Raw genomic sequence first — 25035 nt, forward strand, 5'->3', positions numbered from 1 at the left:
AAGTGCTTCCAGTTCATTCAGTTCATTGTCAGAAGGTGTAGTGAAAGCATCTCATGTGATTTTCGCTGCTATTTTAGCCACTAATTTTATGCTTTTGTGCCTGTTTTGTGTTATTTTTATATATAATAACAACTTAGTGTAATCGCCATGGGTCCTAAAAAGTGTAGTGAGGAAAATAAAAGTAAGAGGAAAGATGTTAGAGCTACAACTGAAGTTAAGAAAGATCTTATCGCTAAGCATGAAAGCAGTACACGTGTGGCTGATCTCGCTACTATGTTCGGGATGCCTAAATTGACTTTGTACGATTTTGAAAAATAAAGGAGCAATCAAAGTAGCTGATGTGGCAAAAGGGGTTACGACACTGACCTCTAGGAGATTGAAAAGTATGGAAGAGATGGAAACACTCTTCTTAGTTTGGATTAATCAAAACAGGTTTTTATATTTTTAATTTTATTAATTTACATTTTTATTCAAATATTATTATTTGTTAATATTTACCTTAAAATCCAGTGTATTTACTGTTAAAATCATTTTGAAAATTCAAGTTTGTGGGACCCAAGAACGGATTAATCTAGTTTCTATTATTTTAAAGGGGAAAAATTGTCTTGGAACTCGAACGGGGTTCTGGAACGGATTAAGTTCGGATTCCAAGGTATCACTGTATGTACTTTTCTATCCTAACTGGTGTAGAGTAGTTGTGGCCTCTAGGGGGTGTCACAGAGCTCCAAACCCTTGAGACAAATACTCTACACCAGTCTTGGATATAAAAATACATACAGTGATACCTTGGTGAGCCAGGATGCCAACTATCCCATGTCTTCTGTGACAGTAAATGCATTACCAATACTGCAGCAATAATATAAAAGCCCATCTCTGTTGGTTGTTATCAGTGTTGATCAAGTAGACTGCACATACATTTTAAAATGTCCACAGAGCTGCTCAAGTGTGTCAGTAAAAAGAATGGTGATAAACGGAGTTTAAAATGTCACGTGGGTCATTCCATGCACACCACTTTACAGAAAAGAATTCCCATTTTTGATTTAAAACTGTGACAGAGCCTCTTAGACTATACATCATCTAAACCGTGCTCTGATATGTTAACAAGTAAAGGGTGGACTTTTGTAATGCTGGAATTCCTAGGCTCATTTTACATTTACAGTACATGCAGTTACTTAGTAAATACCTTTATTTAAAGTGACTTACAAAGGAGGCCAGCATAACTGAGAAAACATCAGTCTGGGGACTGCAAGGTTACAAAACTGACCATTACAAGTGAAGAGGTCCAAACCAAACAGAGCAAACCAAGACTAGTTACTCTTTCACAGCTAGCAAGGACCTGCCATTAAAGCCATTGGTTTATCGTTTGGTTAATTTATTTATATAGCACATTTAAAACAACTGAAAGAACACAGAATAAAGCAAAGAGAAAGAAATAAAAGTCAGACTAAGAATTGTAACATATATATAATATATATTGTGGCAATGACGCTATACCAGCGCTTAACCTGACACAGACAGTCGCAGGAGGCACACTTATAAAAGCACAAGCTTTTTATTTTCTTCCCTCGTGGAGAATGTCTTCCCTGTTCCCATGAGCCCACAACACAGTCCAAGCACAAACACAATCACAATCGCAGTTCCTTAACTTTCTCTTTCTTTTTCTTTCTCCTCCACTCCTCTCCGGCAAGCTTTGTCTTCTTCCTCCCGACTCTGGCTCCTGGAGTAGTGGCTGCTGGCTCCTTTTATAACGCACCCGGAAGTGCTCCAGGTGCTTGGCAACCTATTTCCTGCAGCACTTCCGGGTGTGGAGGAAGAGCTGCTCTGTAGGGTTGAGCAGCCATTACAGCACCCCCATGAAGCCCTGCGGGAGTCCTAGGCCACTTCTTCACCAGTCAGATATTCATCAAAAAGGCAGTGGCAAATTTAGGTATAGGCAACATTTTGTTGGGGGGTGGCCCACAAAAAATTCGCAATGATGATTACAGCCTAAGCTAGTCAATTCATTAGGGGCGGTGTTTATGAAAGTTAAGGGGTGTGTACTCTGCACACCAAGGGGCATGCACTCTATAAAATCCATGTCACGTACACAGAGTGGCACCATTTATGCAACTAAAGGGACGCACGCCCTGGTCATTAAAGTCTAATACTGTCTTCCTGCTATGGACACCAAGGGGTGCGGCCCCCTCAGGGCTCCCTATGGGCTGCACCCATCACTGAGACAGGGTGATGTGCCCTTTTATTTGTCACTATGTGTTATTTTAGGAGTGACTTTTTATTTTTGATTCCATTTTGCTCAGTAGCAGCACAAAGCAAGGATGTTTACTGTCTGCATCTCACATTTTTATAAAGCTTTCCAGGTAGGTTTGCTAATGAGATACTTGCACACCAGAGTGCAGGGTGTTATCAGAGCACATTTTTTGACTATGTGGATCTATCAGAGTCAGTTTAGCTTTTCATTCCACTAAAAAAACAGCAAGCATTTGGTTTCCTGCTTGGAGTGGGGGGAGCCATAGCCTATCCTGGCTGGCAGCAATGGCCATTACACAGCGTGGTTCACACAAATCCTCATTTTAGTGTCCTAGTCAGCTTGGCTGCATGTCTTTGGACCAGTGGAGAAAAATGGAGTCAGTGCTGCTTATTCAAGTTATCAAGTTCACTCTTTTGTGCAACCTAGTCTCCCAACTCCCCGTACCCTCAAACAACATACAGTAGTATGCTTTATAAGGCCGATGGGTGTTAGTTTGCTATATGATGTTCATTTAATTTTTGAATTATTTTAAAGTTAGGCGTTTCTTCTACTCATCAGTTTTCCAGAACTGCCTGGCCTGACATTGGCTAAATAGTATTCCTCGACTTCTCAGGATGTTAATCCTGTTCACAACATGCTTGTATTTTTCACTCTCGTTTTCAAGTAAATGTATTTTAAATGTTCACCAGTTAAATGTACCCTTTATACAGTTTGAAGCTGGATTCTTTCAAAATTAAATTTTACTGATAATTTCTTTCAATTATTGCTTGTGTTGTATAGTTTAAAAACTGATATTGTGCTTTCATTGTAACTTTTTTATTGCCATTTTCATATTAGTAAAACGCCTTTTAGAGTGAAGTGGACAACAAAGAAGTACTCTCTTGCCAGACTGATTCCTGCTTGTGCCAGTGTGAAGTCCCGAGGAGCTCTGCCTACTGCCCTTTCTGGAGACGGACTCATATTGTCAATAGCGGTTAATCAGAACAATCCCAAGGTACAAATGCTTACTTCAGTACAAAGTAAAACGCCTGCATATGCACACATGTAAATGTTCAGTACCTTCCTAGTATTTTATCCATACACAACAAAATAGCCAGTGTTATATTAACTCTTATAATGTCAAAGTAACACTTAAATGTGTACCTATGTAAAGAGTTAACGCATATTTATACTACCCTTATAGTGCTAATTTAACAGACTCTGTTCCAGTGTGTACTCATCACACAGAACTCTGAAACACCATTGTAGTTTCTTTTGAACACACACAATGAGGAGATAAACATGGAAAGAACACAAAGGAAAAAACTAAATCTAAAGTGGTTGTCATATTACACAAGATCTAGTTGGAGGGGATGTCAGACTTGACGACTGAAGCTGCTGCTCTCATCATCTGAGGATGTCAAAATCCCTGACCTGATGTCCAGGTTACCCACAGCTGGCATACTCCTCCTTGAACCCAGAACCTCGATAGTAATGACTAAGACGAACCAATGGCAAGTGAGGCAGACAAACAATAGTTTAAAATTAGATTCATATCATAAAAAAAACGTAGAATGAAATTAGTGAAGTAAATAGTGCATATCCAAATAAATAGTTCAATAAATTCATCTGTAAAATGGTGCCACAAAATCAATAGTGCCTTCAGGGTGTTCAATAAATAAATTGTTCCAATAAATAAGTTAAAATCCCAGTTAAAATCTTCCTAGCTCAGTCTTCCTCAGGATGCTGGGAGACCTCAAAGTTACAGCAGGTGGATCCTCAGATGCATTTAAGGATGCCACCTGCATTTGGCTCCTTCCAAAAAAGGTATCCGCCATATCCCCAAATCCTGTGGCTGGATCAGAGATGCCACACCACATTCACCCAAGTGCCCAAAACATCTCACCCATCTAAAAAGATGCCACTGCACCAGAGCCTCTAGCCTTCCGATCACTCCAATGGCCTCTACTCCCCTCACCTGCTCCACTAACCAGCGGACGAGAGTGCGCTCACCACACTCAGTCATCGAACTTGTTCTTCCTCACCAGAGTCAGCCTGATTGAGACTGCCTTTCCTTTGTACCCTTTCCTCTCTGACTAGCAATCACATTCCATGAAACCAAAAGCCAAACAATTCTCTTCCTGTCTGTGCTAACCTGCTCCCTTTTAAATGAGCCAAACTGTTGGCTGATTAGTGCGCTGTGCGTCAGTCGTTAACGTCAAGCCAGCATATGCTTGCGCATGGCTAAAACAAATCTACTGTATCTATTATGACAAATAGAGGCACTGTCGACCCCTTGAACCCTCAGACCAGACATCAGACACCAGATAAAAGTCCAATAATAATATTTATTATTATAAATAAGTGCACAAAGCACCCTCCTCTCCACAATACTCAATAAATCCACAATAACCAATAAACAATACTCAATCCTCCACTCCCAGACACTTAGCCATCCTGCCTCCCAGAGTCCTTTATAGTCCGTGACCCGGAACTGTTTCTGTCCCTCAGTCCATGTGACTTCTATCACTTCCAGGTCAGATCTATCTATCTATCTATCTATCTATCTATCTATCTATCTATCTATCTATCTATCTATCTATCTATCTATCTATCTATCTATCTATCTATCTAAGTTCAACTTCAATCTCCAACATTTTTTTCTTTTTTCATTCTGTTATGGTATGAAAAACATGAGACATCAGACAGACAAGCCTTTCTCCTGTTTGTAAGGTCCAAAACACCCATGTTCCTTATTTCTTGTAGTTGCATGCATTGTATGCTCATTTCTTTTCAACTCTTGTACATACACATTTACAAGCCCATCCCTACAATTTAAGGTAAAATGAAACCTGTTTGATTTTGTCAGGGTGACTTACAAACTGGTTGGACTGAGTTACCTGGATGTCACACTACACTTTTATTGAGATTATGTAAATGAAATCTCTGACTAAATATTACTGGAATAATTATGTAATATGACAGGGCCTTTAGATGCCAAATCTCGGATTATCTATTGCTTGTTTAATTTTCTGTCATTTATTTTATGTGGCTGTTTAACTTTCCCATTTCCTAAATCCAACTAAAACTCTCCCTCTCTCATGGCCTTTCCTCCAGCCAGTGATCCTTCTTCCTGACTCTAGACACTTTAATCCCCTTTCTTGAGTCTTGGTCTTTTCTAGGATGTACCTTGAGCTTTTTAAATCGTGTCTTAAGCCTTGTACCTAATGCTTCAAGAAGAATTTTTATAGACGTGCCACTCTGTAAATGAATACAAATAATTTATTTGATCAAATTGTTATTTATTTATTTATTTTTTTGTCAAGGCCTCTCAGGTTCTATTTGTAAGCACAACCAACTTTGTGACAGTGTCTAGCAATCTGAAAGGCTGTGGCAGCAAAAATAGTCCCATGTCTCCAAAATGTGCCCGGTAAGTACAGAACAAGATGACGTCTTTAGTGGTCACACTAAGTAATTGCAATCAGAGATGGCTGGTATAAATGGCATATCAGGCCTTAGTCTAACATCTAATTCAAAATGCAAATTGGTGGTTCACTCCTTATATCACGTGACTCTTTAATTTCCACTGTAAATGTGTGTATTTGATTTGATTTTCATTAGACCGTCTAACCATTGTTTTTTTAAGTGGTATCATTTAATGTCATAGTATGACATTTTGGCAATGAGGCTAATCTTCATTAGCTCCAAAACTTTCAAAATACGACAAAAATTTCTGATGTGTTTTGTAAAAGAGCTGTTTCACATCTTTAACACATACACATGTAAAAAATGTATAGACTGGATGGTTCACTTACAGTGATTTCCTTTTAAAAGTGATGATTACTTTATTTGCTTGTTCATTGTGTTGTTGTTTTTTGAGTAGGAGGTTGTGGTGGGCAGAGCAACGACTTGTATTCACATTTTTGAGTAGTTACTTACCATATTAATTGTATCCACCACAATTCAACCATACAGTATCAGTCACTGAAATCTTCATATAAAAAAACATGTTATTTGTTTTTTTTCCTGGACTGAGTTATGGCTTATGAGCTCTTCAGCTATACTGTGATGGTGTTTACATGTGGGCATACAAATGAAATTTTAAACGTAAATCATAAACAGTAAATTTCTTTTTGCTTCTGCTGTGTAATATCAGCATTTCTTAAAGGCATTTTAGTAGCCTCTTCAGCACTGCACTCAGTGCTGGCCTGTAATGATTTCACAAGTCTACATAAAAGTAGGTGGCACGGTGGCCCAGTGATAGAGCTGCTGCCTCGCAGTTAGGAGACCCAGGTTCTCCCTGTGTTCTCCCCATGTCTGCGTGGGTTTCCTCTGGGTGCTCTGGTTTCCTCCTACAGTCCAAAGACATGCAGGTTAGGGGCATTGGCGATTCTAAAATTGTCCCTAGTGTGTGTGTGTGTGTGTGTGTCCTGTGGTGGTCTGGCGCCCTGGCCCGGGGATTTGTTTCTGCCTTGCGCCCTGAGCTGGCTGGAATTGGCTCCAGCAGACCCCCGTGACCCTGTGTTAGGATATAGCGGGTTGGACGATGACTGACTGACATAAAAGTAGCTGTTTTTTTAATTTTATAATATTGTAATTATATATTTAAATACTTAAAATTATTGCTCAGATTCCAACATGTCCACCTCTCCATCCATCTTTTGTGTGTTCCCACTTCATTCAACCTTAGACACAGAACATGAGCCAGTAGTAGTCAGGGTACTAGGCCATCACAGGACACACTTACACACACGAGGCACTTGAGAACTCTATTATGAACCTTTGTCTTTGGGCTATCTGGCAGACTGGAGACTTGGAACACATGCTTTAAGACACCCAAGAGAATGCACAAACTTCACAGGAATAGTAACCTGACTGTGATTTAGTCCCCTCAAACTATAAGGCTGCAGCACCCACTCGTATAACATTCTCCCACCATCTAATAATAAAAAATAGTAAAATAAATTGTGAAGAAAACCCGGCGGGGCATCAGAAAGCCCAAACCCTGACACGAACACACAAGCACAGTCCCGGTTTCAAATAAAGGTGGATTTATTAACCAACTCCTCTCACAATAATCACAAAACACAGGTTTTTCTCCTCAAAAAAATTTTCTCACCATTGCACTACCCTCCTCCAGTCAAGTGTTGCCTCTCTACCTCCCAGCTCCGACTCGCCTGGATAAGGGAGTGCAGTCCCTTTTATTACAGACCCGGGAATACTTCCGGTGCCAGGGCAATTACCTGACTGAAGTACTTCCGGGTCACACAGAAGTCCATCAGAGTAGGGAGCTTGTGGTACCCCTTGGCCACAGCAGGGCTGCCCTGCCGGACTACATTTCCCAGCATGCCCTGCTGACTGCTCACTGAGCACCGATAACCAGGGCTGCTGCCATCTAGCGTGCTGGGGAAATAAAAAACCCTAGCAATATTTTTCCTTTTAATGGGCTGTCCGTCCACTCTTTCTGGTTCTTCCTTCCAGGTCTGCTCTCTCTCCTGGCCAGGATGCCCATCCAGCCCATGTGGCATCTACAAAATGAAGACTGTTTTATTGTGTTATCAGATGTCCTAACATGAATAGTACCAATTAACCTCTTAGGTTCTTTACTCAATGGGGGATAAGAAGAAATGTCAAATCAGTTGTATACCTCTTACCTGTCTCACTGTCTATTCTGAATCATGCATGTTTGATCTCAGGGACATCTAATGGCATGCTGCTTCATTGACTGGGGCTCTCTTTACTTTCATTCCTTTACTTCAACCCAGTTTTGCCACCTATTTTATTGTAAGTGTACATTTTAGACTCTTTTCTAAACGTGGGATAGGAAGAAATGTCAAAACCAGCTATATAACTGTTACTTGTAACCTTTTACTTGTTTCACTGTCTGTATTGTACTGCGTGTATTCAACCCTAGGGACCTGTAATGGCAGGCTGCTTGCTAACTGGGGGGTCCTTTATTTTCACTCCTTTACTTCAACCCAGTTTAACATCAGTAGAGGACTTCACAAAGCATCCATTGTGTCCTTAAGGGATTGCGGCTAGACAAGGAATGAACAATGCAGCACTTGGCAATGCTATTAATTAATAACTGGACATAGACTTTAAGTTTAGGCTTTTACATAAAAATCATATTTATTTAGCAGTAAATTCTGTATAAGCAATACAAAGAATTATACAACTTGGTGTGTTCATATAGCCTTCATTTAGTCTGAGATGGCCCAGTTCCTCAGGTAGTAATTATTTATTCTTAATCAAAAAATAAAAAAAGATTTCTTGCAAGAGACAGAGCTCCTTTAAAAGTGTCCAGCAGCTAAGCAAGTGCCGCTCAAGTGACTGTGGCTGTTTTTAAAGTGTCAACATCTCGGAACAAAGCAACTGAACTGAAAACTGAGAGTATTTTATTGAAAAGGATCTAATAAAAAGTAACCAGCCTCTCCCTGCTTCTCATCCAAAATTGGTTTTCTTCAGCTAAGTTTCTCAAAACACAGGGATGATACTAAGACATTATCACTTATGCCAAGGTCGATTCCCATGGTGACCAAAATCTGCACTAAGCTTCAAACATACTGGCTATGCAAAACATTCTAAGGTGCTGCTTTGACTTTCATTTTTCCCAGAATACCCTTCACTCTTGTTCAGAAATGTCTTTTCAGTTGGAAAGGTTAAAGCATCTCCCATACACCATCAATAGAGGACTTTACAAGTGCATCCTTTTGGGCACTTAAGGTACTGCAGTTAGATAAGGAATGAACAATCGAAACCTTGTGGTGATGCCAGTAAAAATCATATTGAGTCAAAGCTTTTTAAATTTTTACTTAAAAATTATATTTATTTTTATCATAACCAATAGCACCAAATATACCCAAAACAAGCAAACACACAAGACACCCGGCATACTGTTTTCCGACTCCATTAACAGGGCATGTTAACTATATTTTGCTGTTTCTCACAGCACAGAAAATGTTTCAGGCATCTTTATCACTTGTGCTTAAGGCTAGTTCTTTCGGATTTAAAGCTAACTAAGTAAAAAGGAAACTCTAGATTCCTTCTTCATGTTCCAAATTTCCCACCATGCACTGCACTTCCATTCAGCTTGACAAAGCTGCAAATTAAAAGTAATAAGTCCTATTAAAATGAACTATTTTAAGCATCTCCAGTACAGTATATCAACTAAAAAGTACAGGGTTATGCAGTGTGGTCCTGTGTAGTTTTAGAAATGATAACTTTTCTCCCCTTCAATATTTGAGACTCGTCACTAAATCTGTCAGGGAGATCTTCTGTGTTGTGGCTTCTTCTGGGATTCCATATTTTTTTCTTTTCAGTGAGAGCACACTTGGTGTGTTTAGCCTTTACAGTTTCTGCCAGTTTTCAATAATATTCCTAGTTATGCTCAAACCCTGGAACAGACACCACCTCATTATGGTGAAGGAAGGATGATAATTATCACTGCATAACGTTGTAGAGCACAGTTTTGGGAGTGTTATTATTTTATGGCACTTGAATTTCTTTTCAGCTCTAGGCTCAGTATCTCTTGTGTACGTTTTGCATGTTCCTCCAAACCCTGTGTCAATTACCTCTGGGTAATCTATCTTCCTCTCGTCACTCCAAGACATTAGGTTTGGGTAGTGACTTTATGGATGAGGGCAGATGTGTGCATCAGTATGCCTTTTCATAGAGAGGAGATACTCTTAGCTTCTTATGAATATGACGCAGATAGGTAAGTGAAAGAAAATGGATGGATGGATAGTGAAATAAATAGAGGAATAATAAAGAAATCAGACTCAATGATAATAACCTCAGATTAACTGAACTGACTTTAAAGCCTAACAAATTATTTAATGTGTAAATGGATTTTTAGGACAATTCTACATTACACATTGATGATTAAATCAAAAGTGATCTTAGAAAAAGAACATTAAAAGCTTTATTCTACAAAGAGTTCAAGTGTGACTAATAATCTGTCTTTGGTTAAATTATTTTAAAAGACACATTAGAATGTAGTAAATGCTGGCATTTATTCCATAATTATTGTTCTCTGTGCCCTCTCTGTGCCACATGAGGTCTGGCGCAACATATGGCACTTGTCACCATCTGCCTTCCCCATGTTATCTCCTTAAATATTATGTTGGACCATCTGTAGTTTTGTAGTCGAAGGGGTCAAATGCCAAGTCGGCACATGGCCAAAAAGGCATTGCTTCATTTGAATAAAATAAGCTGTTGCAATGTTTATTTTTGGAAATTAAATGCATCCTTATAAATGTTAATTATTTGTATTAGATATATATGCTGCATATATACAGTATGTACATAATATCTTTCTATTATAAAAAGAAATCCTGTCCTGGAAAGCAAAAGCAATACGATGATACGTGATCTTCTCGGAAAACATTTAAAAGACCCGCAAGACCAAAGAGATTTGCCACGGTGCGTCTCGCGGGGACCATAAACATGAGACTTGGTGCCAAGTGATTTTCCCAGGGCCGTAGCAAAAAAGGACAGCGGCTGTACAGGCTTTAAAAAGATCGAAGGGCGAAAGACAGCAAATGATCCAAAGACATATCCTTAGCGTGTGTTCAGACACCCCCCCAATTCACAACACGAGCAGCATTATACGTCTGGCAAGAAAGAGATGTAATGAATGAGGTCTCCAGGACTTAAAACAAATCCAAATCATATTATGTGATATCATCTAATGTGAAATTCTACTCCGTACTTCTAGAATTTTTATTTTATACTGTATTGAGAATTTATTCTGTTCTAAGTATTGTACTGTATTGTATTGACCCCCTTCTTTTTTGACACCCACTGCACGCCCAACCTACCTGGAAAGGGGTCTCTCTTTGAACTGCCTTTCCCAAGGTTTCTTCCATTTTTTCCCTACAAGGGTTTTTTTTTGGGGAGTTTTTCCTTGTCTTCTTGGATAGTTAAGGCTGGGGGGCTGTCAAGAGGCAGGGGCTGTTAAAGGCCATTGTGGCACTTCTTGTGTGATTTTGGGCTATTCAAAAATAAATTGCATTGTATTGTATATTCGGTAAACTCAACACGGGGGTTGGCGAGCGAAGCGAGCAGGGGGTGGAGCCCCCTAGTATATATATATATATATATATATATATATATATATTTGCATATGCAGTATATATATGCATATTAGGCTAGAGGAAAGAGATGATATTTGTACAATCATTTCACTACAAGGATTATTTTTGTCCATACAGAAAGCTTGCTTACCTGTGACATTTTGGCATGATTGTGAAACATTTAATTGTCACTTCATTCTGAGCATTTTATTTGTAACTGGCTAAGTTATTACTACACAAAAATGAAACAGAGAACATTCTAGTACTAAGGCAGAGTTCCCAGAACATTCTAGTAGTAAGTGGAAGTTTCCAAAACATTTCTGTATTAGACTTTTTCATTACGAAGTCACGACAGAAACAAAGGAGAAGATGGTGTAAAGCTTGTAGCGGGCACCATTAACTATCATTCCTCAGTCTCTTAAGCTGACAAATGACACTGAAAAGGTGAAGTTGGAGAATCTGGTAACAGGTAGAGCAACATCCTTCTTTGATATCCTTATCAAAAAAGGCAAAGAGAAGTCACTTCTCAAGAAATCGTCAAAGCAGTAGACAGATGATCCAGTCTTCAATTATTTTCATTCACATTTTGTGTTTGTTATAAACTAGTGGGCTTTGCCCCCTTGCTCGCTTCACTCGCCAACCCCTTCCCACCCCTGCCTGCGAAACCAAGCTTAACGTTGATACAATGGGATACAAATGATTTTTTTTTTTATTGCCTCTTTGCTCGATCAGCTGTTGGCTTGCTGCTGCTGTTTTGCCATGTGATCTGAACTTTGCTCACATACCAATTGGCCTCCCCCCCAAGTGCCGTTTGGCTGAATTCACACCAAGGTGACGTGGTCGCTCCTCTGAAACTCCTCTTAAATGGTTATACATTGGGAAACAAGTAACAGTTGTTTTTTTTACCTCCTTTGCTCAATCAGCTACTCGCTTGCTGCTGCTTTTGTTCCGCGTGATTGGCATTTTCCACTTGTTTTTGCCGATGTGATCTTTTCACTAATTTTTTTGAGACTTTTTTGAGTGTCTCTCTCTGTCTCTCTTCAAAAGATCACGTCTCGTTGCCAGAAAAAGTCTTGTCCCAAGATTTTTTTATATAATAGAGAGATATGATAAAGAATAAAACTAGCCGTGTATTTATTTATATATATAAATATATATATATTGTAACAAAGGCGCTATATAGGCACCCGACCCGACACAGATAGACACAGAGGCACGTACCAACTACAACCAGACTTTATTTTTCTTCACCTGTGGGTGCACGTCTTCCCCATGACCCACAGGCAATACACAGTCCACAAGCACAATTCCAACACAACACAATTCTCTCTTTCCTTTACCACCACTCCTCCTCAGGCTTAGTCCTCCTCCTTCCGACTCTCACTCTCTAGTGGTGGTGGCTGGCCCTTTTTATATCCCACCCAGAAGCGTTCCAGGTGCTTGACCACCTGGTCTTAATTGCACTTCCGGGTGGGGCTGAAGAGTCATCCCGCCGGGCAGCTGACTCCATACAGCTCCCCCTAGCAGCCACCCGAGCCCCCAACCAGGCTGTGGAGGACTCCATCTCCCATGGAGCCATGCGATGGGTTGGGGAATCACTGTCCGCCAGGGAGGCTGCCACCAAGCGTCCCGGGGGAGGTACTGAGCTACCCATGGTTGCTCCCCTGGAACAGATGCAGAAGGAGCGTCCCTGCCGGGCATGGGACCCGTCTGTCCACCACAATATATATATATATATATATATATATATATATATGTGTGTGTGTTTGTATGTGTGTGTATATATGGTATATGCTGTACATTGTGGAATAAGAACGGGCATCCCGGCCAGGGAGAAGCATGGTTTATTACCTGGACGGGAGGCCAAAGAGGAACAGCAGATGGATTGGCCGGCTGGCTGAAAAGATAACTTTGTGCCTGGTATAAAATAATGGATGGACCAGCAGAAGCTGGGACTTGAGAGTGGTACCATCACCCATGTGCAATGGTCCTCGTATGAGAACCCAGTCGGGACACCTGCAGGGGTGCTGGGAGATGGAATCCGGAAGTGCAGCCCTGTAGAGGGCACTGTCGGGGGAGGACCACCCTACATTTTCTATGGCAGTGGTAGTATTAATAATAATAATAATAATAATAATACATTTTATTTAATAGGCACCTTTCTTAGCACTCAAGGTCACCTTACAATGAAATTAAACAACATTAGTAAAATAAAAACAGAGAGAATGATAAATTAAAAAGCAATAATTAGCAAACAAACAAAGATAACAGGCAGTAACAGTGCACAATTGGTATGTCAGTTTGAAAAGATACGTTTTGAGGACAGTTTTAAAATGTGATGTTGAATCGAGCTGACGAATATGAGAGGGAAAAGAATTCCAGAGTTGAGGAGCACTATGAGAGACACTCGAGCTCCCATAGAACTGAGTTTGATGTGTGGTACAGAAAGTCGAGCTGCAGATGAGGATCTGAGTGAGCGAGAGGAGTGTCAGTCTGTAGGAGATCAGTGTGGTAGGGGGGAGCTTTAAATGTTAAGAGTGGTATTTTATATTGTATTCTGTAGTTAACAGGGAGCCAGTGAAGTCGAGACAATAGAATAGGTAATATGTTCAGTGGATTTAGAACAGCAGGTTTTTATCCTGGCAGCAGAATTTTGAAGAAGTGGTAAGCGATGGATACGTTTTTGTGGGATGCCAGATAGAATTGTATTCCAGTAATCTATACGTGAGGTGACTCGGCATTAGCCAATACTTCAGTATTGTGTTGCATAAGAACGGGACGAAGTCTAGAAATGTTTCGGAGATGGAAGAAGGCAGACCAAGAAACATTAGTTATATGGGAAGAAAAAGAGAGAGTACTGTCAAGAATGACGCCCAGGCTCTTCACCTGGGTAGAGATGTTTGTGTTAATATTGTTAATTAAAATAGAAGACTGGTTAACCTTAGCAAGTGTTGATTTAGAACCAATGAGGAGCACCTCAGTTTTATTGCTGTTTAGTTGGAGAAAATTTTGAGTCATCCATGGCTTTATGTCTTGGAGACATGCCATAAGAGTATCTGGAGGGAAAACAGAATTGGATTTAGTGGATAGATATAGCTGTGTGTCATCAACGTAACAGTGAAATTTAATATCATGGTGCCGAAAGATATTACCTATTGGGAAGATATAAATGAGAAAAAGAAGCGGCCCCAAAACAGAACCCTGCGGGACTCCCTGAGTAATGACTGCATTCTCAGATTTAAAGCCCTTTATTTGAACAAATTGCCTCCTATCAGTGAGGTAGGAAGAAAACCACTGGAGGACAAGGCCACAGACTCCAAAACTAGCTAGACGTTTCAAAAGTATCTGATGGGATATGGTGTCAAATGCAGAGCTGAGGTCAAGAAGCACAAGAATTGATAAAAGTCCCATATCAGCTGCCCATGGAAGATCATTTGTGATTTTGACCAGGGCAGTTTCTGTGCTGTGTTTAGGATGAAACCCAGATTGAAACTGTTCAAAAAGGTTATTTTTTGAAAGATGGGACTGGAGTTGGGAGGCAACTATCTTTTTGAGAACTTTAGATATGAATGGAACATTTGAGATAGGCCAATAATTGTTAAGGATATTTGGGTCTAAACCAGGTTTTTTCAGAATTGGAGTAATTGAGGCTGTTTTTAGTAAGAGGGGACTGTGCCTGTAGTAAGGGAAGAGTTAACTATACAGTAGTAGTTATCATGGGGGAAATATGTGACAAATAGGACTTAACAAAGCTTGTAGGTATTGGATCTAATTGTCATGTGGAAGAATTAGATTTTGTTATAAACTCCGAGATATTATTTTCAGCTGGTAAACTGAAATCTGAGAATAGGGTGGCTGGTGAGGGAGTATGGGTGATAGTGGAGAGTATGTCATTTTCTGCAGAGATACAGGAAGCAAGTTGCTGGTGGATTTTTTCAGTTTTTGAGTTGAAGAAATCCAAAAAAATGCAGCAGTATTTAACAGAGAGGTTATGGTGAGCGACATTTTCTGGTGGTGTAATTAGCCTTTTCATTGTACAAAAAAGAACGGTAGTGTTTTTCCCTCCTGTATCGATAATGTTAGAATAGTATACAGTTTTAGCAGCAGAGAGAGCATTTTTGTATTTCAACATGTGATCTGAGTACATTTCCTTGTGTACAACAAGACCCATCTTTTTAGCTAGGCGCTCCAACTGTCGGCCCATGGCTTTGAGTTGACGGAGTTCAGGTGTAAACCAGGGAGCAGTGCGAATAAATGAAACAGTCTGTGTTTTTAAGGGAGCTAGTGTATCAAAGACAAAAGACAGAACAGCATTGTAATGGTTTATTCTGATGGTGTGGTAGCGGAAGGAGAAACAGGTTGGGATGGCAATAAATCTATAAGGGTCTCTGGATTTACATGCTTGACATTACGAAATGAAATTACATGCTAAACCTTAAATTTGCTGAGAGGTAAGCTAACATCAAATATGATCATTTTGTGATCTGAGATAGGAAATTCAGTAGGAATAAGATTGTGAGGTGTGATACCAGAGCAGCAAACTAAGTCTAAAATATGACCCTTGTTATGAGTCGAAAAGTTGACATATTGAATTAAATTAAAACAGTCAAGGATTTCAAGGCTTTGGATGTTGTAGGACTGTCTTGGTTGACACGCCTCTGCAACATCACATGGACATCAGGGACAGTGCCTCTGGATTGGCAGACTGGGGTGGTGGTCCCCCTCTTTAAGAAGGGGGACCGGAGGGTGTGTCACAACTACAGAGGGATCACACTCCTCAGCCTCCCTGGAAAAGTCTATTCAGGGGTTCCTGGAGAGGAGGGTCCGTCAGATAGTCGAGCCTCGGATTCAGGAGGAACAGTGTGGTTTTCGTCCTGGTCGTGGAACAGTGGACCAGCTCTACACCCTTAGCAGGGTCCTGGAGGGTGCATAGGAGTTTGCCCAACCAGTCTACATGTGTTTTGTGGACTTGGAAAAGTACCCTCTCAGGGTTGGTAGTGAGATCCTGCCCCAAGTGGAGGAGTTCAAGTATCTCGGGGTCTTGTTCACGAGTGAGGGAAGAATGGAGCGTGAGATCGACAGGCGGATCGGTGCGGCGTCCGCAGTAATGCGGGCTCTGCATCGGTCTGTCTTGGTGAAAAAGGAGCTGAGCCGCAAGGCTCAGCTCTCAATTTACCAGTCGATCTATGTTCCTACCCTCACCTATGGTCATGAGCTATGGGTAGTGACCGAAAGAACGAGATCGCAAATACTTTAAGGCTTTCCCTTAAAGATAGGGTGAGAAGCTCAGTCATCCGGGAGGGGCTCAGAGTAGAGCTGCTGCTCCTCCTCATCAAGAGGAGTCAGATGAGGTGGCTCAGGCATCTGATCAGGATGCCTCCTGGACGCCTCCCTGGTGAGGTGTTCCGGGCACGTCTCACCGGAAGGAGGCCCCGGGGAAGACCCAGGACACGCTGGATGGACTATGTCTCTCGGCTGGCCTGGGAACGCCTTGGGATTCTCCCGGAAGAGCTAGAAGAAGTGGCCAGGGAGAGGGAAGTCTGGGCATCTCTGCTCAAGCTGCTGCCCCCACGACCCGACCTCGGATAAGCGGAAGAGGATGGATGGATGGATGGATGGACAGTCAAGGATTTCATTAAAATCATTCGTCAGTTCATCAGTTGGCACGTGTATGTTAAAATCACCCATGAGGATGACATTAGTAGACATTGCACACAAAGTTGTTAAAACAGTAAAAAGTTCTGCAATAAAAACACTTGATAGTTTAGGAGGTCTATACAAAACAGCAATTATAATAGGTGAAGGTCTGCAGAGTTTGCCAGCTAACAGTTCAAAGGATGGATACGCTGGAAGAGGTATCTGTGATAATTTTAGGTTTTTGCGGTGTATTATTGCAAGACCGCCTCCCTTCCCCGAAGAACGGGATTTGGAGATGCAGACAAACTCTGGAGGGAGCGCTTGATTTAGATGAAAATAATCACCCGGTTGCTGCCAAGTCTCCGTAAGACATAAACAGTTCATATTAGTGTCTATGATAAAATCCCCAATCAGCAGAGCTTTTTTAGAGATAGATCGAGTATTAAATAATCCAAACTTCAAAGTGTCTATGGAAGTATATTCCGGTGATTTTACCAGAGGAATCAATACGTTATGATCAACACGTCGCTCAAAAATATGTGGACAAGTGCGTCCTTCAGACCAAAATGAAGGAATAGACCTGCTGCTACTCCTTCTGAGACAAAAACAACGACAAGAGCCCCGGTGAATGTACTTTGGTTGTTGGAGAATGCTGTGGTGCAGAAGGGGATCAGCAGGCAATTCATAGTTTGTTCGAAGTCGACACAATTCATCTGGTGAATATTTTAAGTTTTGTAGATGTGACTGCATTAGATAGCAATGTAGACATAGTAATCCATGACAACCAATTGAGGTTTATCATAGTAGATTTCCAGAAGTCACCGAAGCAAATACCAGATTGGAAGCAAAGAAATCCTTGTGTACCTACTCGGCCCAATTAAAATAACACGTTAGCCAGTCACCACTAGGATTTCCACATGTACTCGGCAATTGACAAGGGGCAGTTTCAACCACCTATTCATCAAAGCTATTTACTTGAGCAGAGAATCAGCAAAGAACACTTCTACAAGGGCTCGTGTTAAGGCCAGAGGAGGCAAGGGACGCAAATGCGTGTTATCAGTTTTTAATCCAATGCAAAGGCGAAGGAAGATCCGCTGCAAAAGGCAAAAAAAAACTATTGCCAGGCCCAGTTTAAAGAGAAGCCCGTTGCCACACATGGACAAGCCAGAGTCTGTAAGCAGCGGGCAACACTCAACGGATGAGAGAAGGATGAAATGATGATTTATTGTTGGTTTATTGTATTATTGTGGCTAATTGTTGGAAGAGGTGTTCATTGGAAGGTGCTTTGTGGAATAATAACCCTTTATTTTATTCATATATTGTGGGCTGTATTGCTGTGTCTGTGGTTTGGTGCTCTCTAGTGCCACCTTGTGGTTACAATGTATATATGGTATTTAAGGCAAGGAATTGGGGTACGTTTGTGTTTATTTATATAAATAACAGTTTTCTCTCTTGGCTGGTCCACAGGTCCTACTGGGTGAGTGACATGGCCTGGACCTGCAATGACCTCTACCTGGCCTGTCTGCTCAAGCGAGGAGCTCTTCTGTTTTTATCCCGACTGGGGGACCTCCTTACACTCACAACTTACGGTTGCTCTGTTGAGTTTGGCCCAGCACAGTATATTCCTCTTCATCCATTAATTAACTTCAGGTGAGTACAACGCCTTCTTAAGACAGATATTGGCGAGTTAAAATTTATTTTTGTTCAGATTATTTTAGCAAATAGTCTGGCAGAGTGTTTAAAGATTCTAGATTGAACTTTCAGATTTCTGGCTGTGATTAAACCATTAAGAATTATGGTCAGTGTTTTGTAATGTAAGATATGTCCATGGTTCTGAAGGAGAGCTACTGATAATTTGAGAACAGTCTATTAAACATTTACAAATAAACTTCAAATACTGGGTCATTTAGACCAATAGTACCTTACTTTGTGTATTTTTTTTAGAAACGTAATCACACAAGAACAATCTGGTAATAACTTCATATATATTCATGACCAGGAATAGCTGAACAGGGTGATACAGACTTCCAAAAATGTCAAGCCCAGGTCCCTGTCTGAGTGTTCTTGTTGGATTTCCTCCCTGTTTTATTGGGAAATGGTTTTGGGATGAACTTGCCTAAAATGTGCACCCATCTCAATGTGTAGACTCCTTTACTGTAGACACACAGTTATGCAGCATCTTATCACCTTCTGTGCACTAGGCATGCGCTTACTCATTTGAAAAGGAGACAAAGTCCACAGCTGCAGTGCAGTTGTAACCAGGACTACAATCTGAATTCACCCAGGATTAACTTTTACTTCATCCATCTCTCTAGGAGATTCTCCCTTTTATATGAATCCAAAGCAAGCATGGCAGCAGATTTAGACTGTTTATTCAATCATTATAATCTTTAACTGTTATGGCACAGCCACGATTTTTGTGTTTGTTTAGCCTTTTTGTTGTTGTTTAAGCATAGTTTTTCATATTTTGTTTTTAATTTTGTTTTAGTGTTTTAGCTTTATTCTTTAAAGTTGTTTTTATTGATTATTGTGTAATTTATTATGCTTACATTGTCTGAATTAATCCATCCATCCATCTATCCATCCATTTTCCAACCCGCTGAATCCGAACACAGGGTCACGGGGGTCTGCTGGAGCCAATCCCAGCCAACACAGGGCACAAGGCAGGAACCAATCCCGGACAGGGTGCCAACCCACCGCAGGATACACACAAACATACACCAAGCACACACACTAGGGCCAATTTAGAATCGCCAGTCCACCTAACCTGCATGTCTTTGGACTGTGGGAGGAAACCGGAGGAAACCCACGCAGACACGGGGAGAACATGCAAATTCCATGCAGGGAGGACCCGGGAAGCGAACCCAGGTCCCCAGATCTCCCAACTACGAGGCAGCAGCGCTACCCACTGCGCCACCGTGCCGCCCCTGAATTAATCTGCTTTTTTATTTTTCAACTGCCCTATCTCCTATATATACTGAACCCCTGGGGGTGGGTCCACTTGATGCGGCTGGGGGACTGCTCAGCCAATATTTAAGGAGAAACTTAAGCTCTCACTTCAACTTTGGCTTTGCTATTTGGTGATTTCTGTTACCCACTAACAATTTTTGTGATGATTCTTGTATGAATTTGCTGGCTTAAACCCTGCTTCATTTTAATGCACTGTTACTGGATTCTATTATTGGATTTACTTTTCTCAGGTTTGCCTTATAGGAAAAATATTTGTTGCCTAGATTTCCTACATTGTCTGTTGTACTTTTTAAAATAACATTTCAATAATTATTTCATATTTAATAGTATTTAGGAATTTTGCTTTCATTTGGCCAGTGGGTTTCATATTTTTTCCCTCTCTCCATTGAACTTTTGAAACCTTAGAGCATGAGCTTCATTTTGGGACTGGGCTTGTCAGAAAGCCTGAATTTTGAGTATACAGCGACAGCCCAGGAGTGAGACCTAACCAGTAGGCATGATCAGACGCTGGGGAATGTCTGGTATTTATGTACAGATTTTTGAGTCCTGCTTCCCCTTTATGTCTTCTTTGTAGCAGATATCACTACTTTAATATTACATAATATGCCAAAAGCAGAAGCAAAGCAAATGACTGTGACAATCACGCCAAACAACCAAGATCTTTAGCTAATCTTTCATAGACAATGTACCCAAAGCACCCAGTGTGCAATGATGTTCAGGTGGTCCTCAGCCATTGTGGTTATACAGTTGTACAGTTGGTCCAGAATGCTGCCACTCGCTTTCTGGTTGGGACAAGAAAGTCTGATTCTGTTTCTCCAATATTAGCTTCTTTACACTGGCTGCCTGTCAGTTTTGAATTGATTTTAAAATCTTGTTGCTAGTTTTTAAATCTTTACATGGGCTTGCTCCTGCCTATTTATCTGAATTGTGTGCTTTACACTAGCCATCCAGAGTGCTTAGATCTTCTGGTCAGTTGTCTCTTGTTGTCCTTTGTACCAAGTGTAAAACTAAGAGGGACAGGGCTTTTGCAGCTGCTGCTCCTCGCTTGTGGAACACTTTACCTCATCATATAAAGGAGTCATCTACAATTGAACTGTTCAAAACAAAATTAAAGACTCATTTCTATTAACTTGCTTTCCATGACCGTTAGTAATACTGATGGTTTCCTCATTGTGATTATGTAATCTTATTTCTATTTATTATTTATTTTATGTTCATTTATTTTATTTCTATTTATGTTATTTATGTTAATTGTACGTTTTTTTCTTCTTTTATTGTAAAGCACTTTGGCCACAGCATTCCTATGTTGTTTTAAATGTGCTATATAAATAAATTGACATTGACATTGACTTCTGGAACTCAGGTGAAGTCTCTTGGTGGCCATGTTCTTTCTGCTGCTCCAGCTCAGTGCCTGGCCTTATCGATATGGTTCACTTGTCTCATTTTATGGTATTATTTAGCTGTTCACATCCAAACCATACTTCTGAACTGTAAAGTCGCTATATGATCACCATGTTTGGTTATTGTGTGACAAAGTTTTCATAAACTGCAATTCTGTCTAGTTCATACCTGATGTTATCCAATAAAATCTAAAAATATTTTAGCTCAGAAAGCTTAAATCCAATTGTCTTCAATTTTGTTTGGTTATAAATTGATCTATTTGTATGGAATGATTACAATAAAAATTTAAAAAAAAGAAAAGAAAGCTTAAATCCATATGACTTTAGCAAAGCAAATCTGTAATATAACATACTTTAAACATCTGATTGGACATCATGTCCCCCACACTATCATATCCTAAAGAAGGTGGGTTGGTTAGGGATACTAGTTTGGCCCTGTATGACTTAAGGTGTGACGAGGATGGACAGGATTAGAAATGAGTACATTAGATGGTCAGCTCAAGTTGGATGGTTGGCAGACAAAGTCAGAGAGGTGAGATTGCATTGGTTTGGACATGTGCAGAGGGGAGATGCTGGGTGTATTGGGAGAAGGATGGATCTACAAGGGAAGAGAAAAAGAGGAAGGCCTAACAGAAGGTTTATGGATGTGGTGAGAGAGGACATGTAGGCGATGGGTGTAACAGAACAAGATACAGAGGACAGGAAGATATGGAACAAGATGATCCGCTGTGGCAACCCCTAACGGTAGGAGCCGATAGAAGAAGATGACTTAAGGCTGTGTCCACACAAGTACATTTTCATTTAAAAATAGTGTTTTTAACTGAAAACAATCTCTATCCACACTAGTGTTTTCATATCATTTATAAAAGTATCTCATGACATAGATGTATGCCTTTACTGAGCATGCACGCATCAGTGGAAAACTCCTTGAAGGAACAAATATGCCACTGGCCATGGGAATCTTAACAAAACTGTAGTGAATGCTAAATGATTTGCTTTGTACATATGCATCCAGCATTCAAGCTGTACAAAAAGTAATTCAGATTTATATACTGTAGGCAAGAAACACAACAACATGGAAAGCAACTCTTCAATGTCCTCCTTGATAGAATGTGTTTTCCATCCATGAAGGGTTACTGACCAATTAGTGAATGAGGCATTTTAATAAGCAGGAGGATCCAATCAGGAGAGGGCTACAAAATAAGCATGAACAATTAAAGTCTGCGTTTTCCCCATCCACATTGCAACACTGAGCCAGCATTTTCAGAAGTATACGGCTCTGGAGAGCATTTTCACAGGTCTCCATTTTGGAGGTTAAAATGACAGGGTAGTGGAGACAAAACGTGAAAACAGAGACTAATATATGTGTTTTAGAATTTACACATAGCAGTGAGTGCGACAGAAGTCTAAGAATGGTTGTTTCTTTGAATTGAACGGTGTCTCTTCCTGGGTTTTCTCATTTCAACTGCCCAGTGCTGCCAGGAATCAGTTCAGGTATGATGCTGTAATGGAATAAAAGGCCTTAAAAAGTTCAGAAAATTAACTTACTGATTGATTAATAAAAGGACAATATGCTGGAGCAAATCAGAAAATATGTGTTATGTGGCAGTCAGGATTCCTCTCCTGACTGTGGTTCAAATTCTTGTTTTATGTCTGTTTTGTCTGTTTTTGATTATTTTGTTTGTTAATATTGTTTGTGTTGATTATTTGCATTCTTTATTTTTTTATATTGTCTGTACATGTAAACCTTTGTTATGTACCTTGTGTTGTGGGACCACCTGCCTATTACTGTCAGGGACTGCCCTCAGCCCTATAAAGGAGAGGTTTTCCCAGAGTTCTTGGTGACTCACTTAAATGTGATAGATAGATAGATAGATAGATAGATAGATAGATAGATAGATAGATAGATAGATAGATAGATAGATAGATAGATAGATAGATAGATAGATAGATACTTTATTAATCCCAAGGGGAAATTCACAAAGTTGAGTACTTGAATAGACGAGTGTCGGCGTGTAAAAATCCATGTCCACGTTGTAAAAGTAAGAGTGTCCAGGGAACGAATCCACATAAAAGAAAGTGATAGAAGTGATCAATAAAAAATAATAAAAAAGAGAAAAATAAAAGGTAGAAAAATAAAGTCGTAAACAGAGCTGCTGAAAAGGCGGCCACTCTCGGCGGCGCCTGAGTCATAATATGTGCTACGGAGTAGTGAGTTTACTTGTGTTTTTTGCTGTGCTTATGCTTTTGTTATTTACTGGATTTATTTGACTTCTGCTTTGTTTTTGACCTCGTCTTGGATTGCTATATTGCTACTTTTGTTTGCTTTGGAGTGCCTTTGCTGGAAACTTCTTTTTATCATTTTGTGCTCCACTGAGCTTCATGTTATTTCAGAGCATTTTTGTAAAGGATAAATCTTTTATTTTGTAAAGATTGTACATGGTCCACTGCATTACTAGCCAGGGTTTTTTGATGGGATTTCCCCAGCAGTGGGCATTTTTTATCCTGTTCAGGATGTGCGTACTTAGGGACTCTTGAGCGGCATAACACTGATGGTGCCAGAGGGGAGAAAAGAGCAGAAAATGCACATTAGAGGAAATGTATTTCTTAAGAATAGCACAGGGAGACAGCCGCTGGGAGGCGATATACTCACTCTGACAAAGTCTGTTTTTTTTGTGCTTATCAAGCAACAGATAGTGTCCAATTCCTTCTTTATGTTTTTGATAACTATCCCATCTAGGTCACTCTTGTCACATAACGCAGAGAACTTCTTTGACCACATGAGTTATAAATTCCTGCGGTAAGTCGTGCACTCTGTAGGATTTTGAGAAGGCTTTATTAGTGATTAAGGCCATGTACTTCTTGGCTATGGCAGTTATACTTACTGATTCAAAGATTTCTCATCTTTTACAGATTTTTAAAGGAACAAAGTGGACATTACTTCTTATTGTTTATCTGGAACTTCTGGCCATTACCTTACATGCTAGGGTTTAATCACACCCACAGGATTCCTGGCAGTTGTCATAAGATTTGACTTTATGCAGAACACATTTTAGTCTTATTTGTAAATGGCGTCAGTGAGCTCCAATATGTTCTTTGTGTATTTGATTATTAAAAATGCTTTTCTGGTTATACAAGAAGCTGGACAAAAACAGACCCTCCTTCATTTACCTCATAGCCTTTTTGATTAAATATTTCAGAATAAAGAATTCTTCTTTCATGAAAAATACAGTAGCTCTCAACTATTGATAGGCTTACAATAGCATTAACATAACCCTGACATCATGGTCATCTGTTCCATTGTCACTTCAGTCCACACTCATAATTATCAAAATATTATATATTTTGTTCTCCAAATATTAAATATTATTGTTCTCTAAATCAGCTTCATTACTACAGTTCTTCTGATTCTATCGTAATACTGGTCTAATGTTAATCTACTATTAAACAAGCCACACTGTGCGTGGATTCATGACTGTGGTTGGAATGTCCCTGCCAGATCTTGAGTTTTATTACTGGGCTTATACGTTGAATCCAGTCTGGGAATGAATGACCCTCCAATTATTCCCCTTTTTAGGCTTCCAGTTGAATCCAATCAGTTTGTCCTCTGTCCCTTTCTAATGTCTTCTTCACAACAGTAAAACTCAAAGCCAAACCCTCACATGCACCCTTTTGATTTCATACACTTTCTGAGCAGGGGGGTAATATGGAAGAGGTATTATGT

The 25035-nt window shown here is 40.1% G+C and overlaps 1 protein-coding gene across 1 annotated transcript in view; it reads left to right on the forward strand.

Annotated features, from left to right (window-relative positions):
* The window catches only part of LOC114652873 (ciliogenesis and planar polarity effector 1-like), a 122297-nt gene that overhangs the window by 19002 nt on the left and 78260 nt on the right, over nt 1-25035 (forward strand). Inside the window, exons 6-8 of the mRNA XM_051928577.1 lie at nt 3086-3242; nt 5554-5639; nt 18385-18591. Coding sequence (XP_051784537.1) covers nt 3086-3242; nt 5554-5639; nt 18385-18591 — 450 coding nt within the window. The remainder of the gene's footprint in view (nt 1-3085; nt 3243-5553; nt 5640-18384; nt 18592-25035) is intronic.

This window comes from Erpetoichthys calabaricus, chromosome 5 (genome assembly GCF_900747795.2).
Source record: "Erpetoichthys calabaricus chromosome 5, fErpCal1.3, whole genome shotgun sequence".
NCBI lineage: Eukaryota > Metazoa > Chordata > Cladistia > Polypteriformes > Polypteridae > Erpetoichthys > Erpetoichthys calabaricus.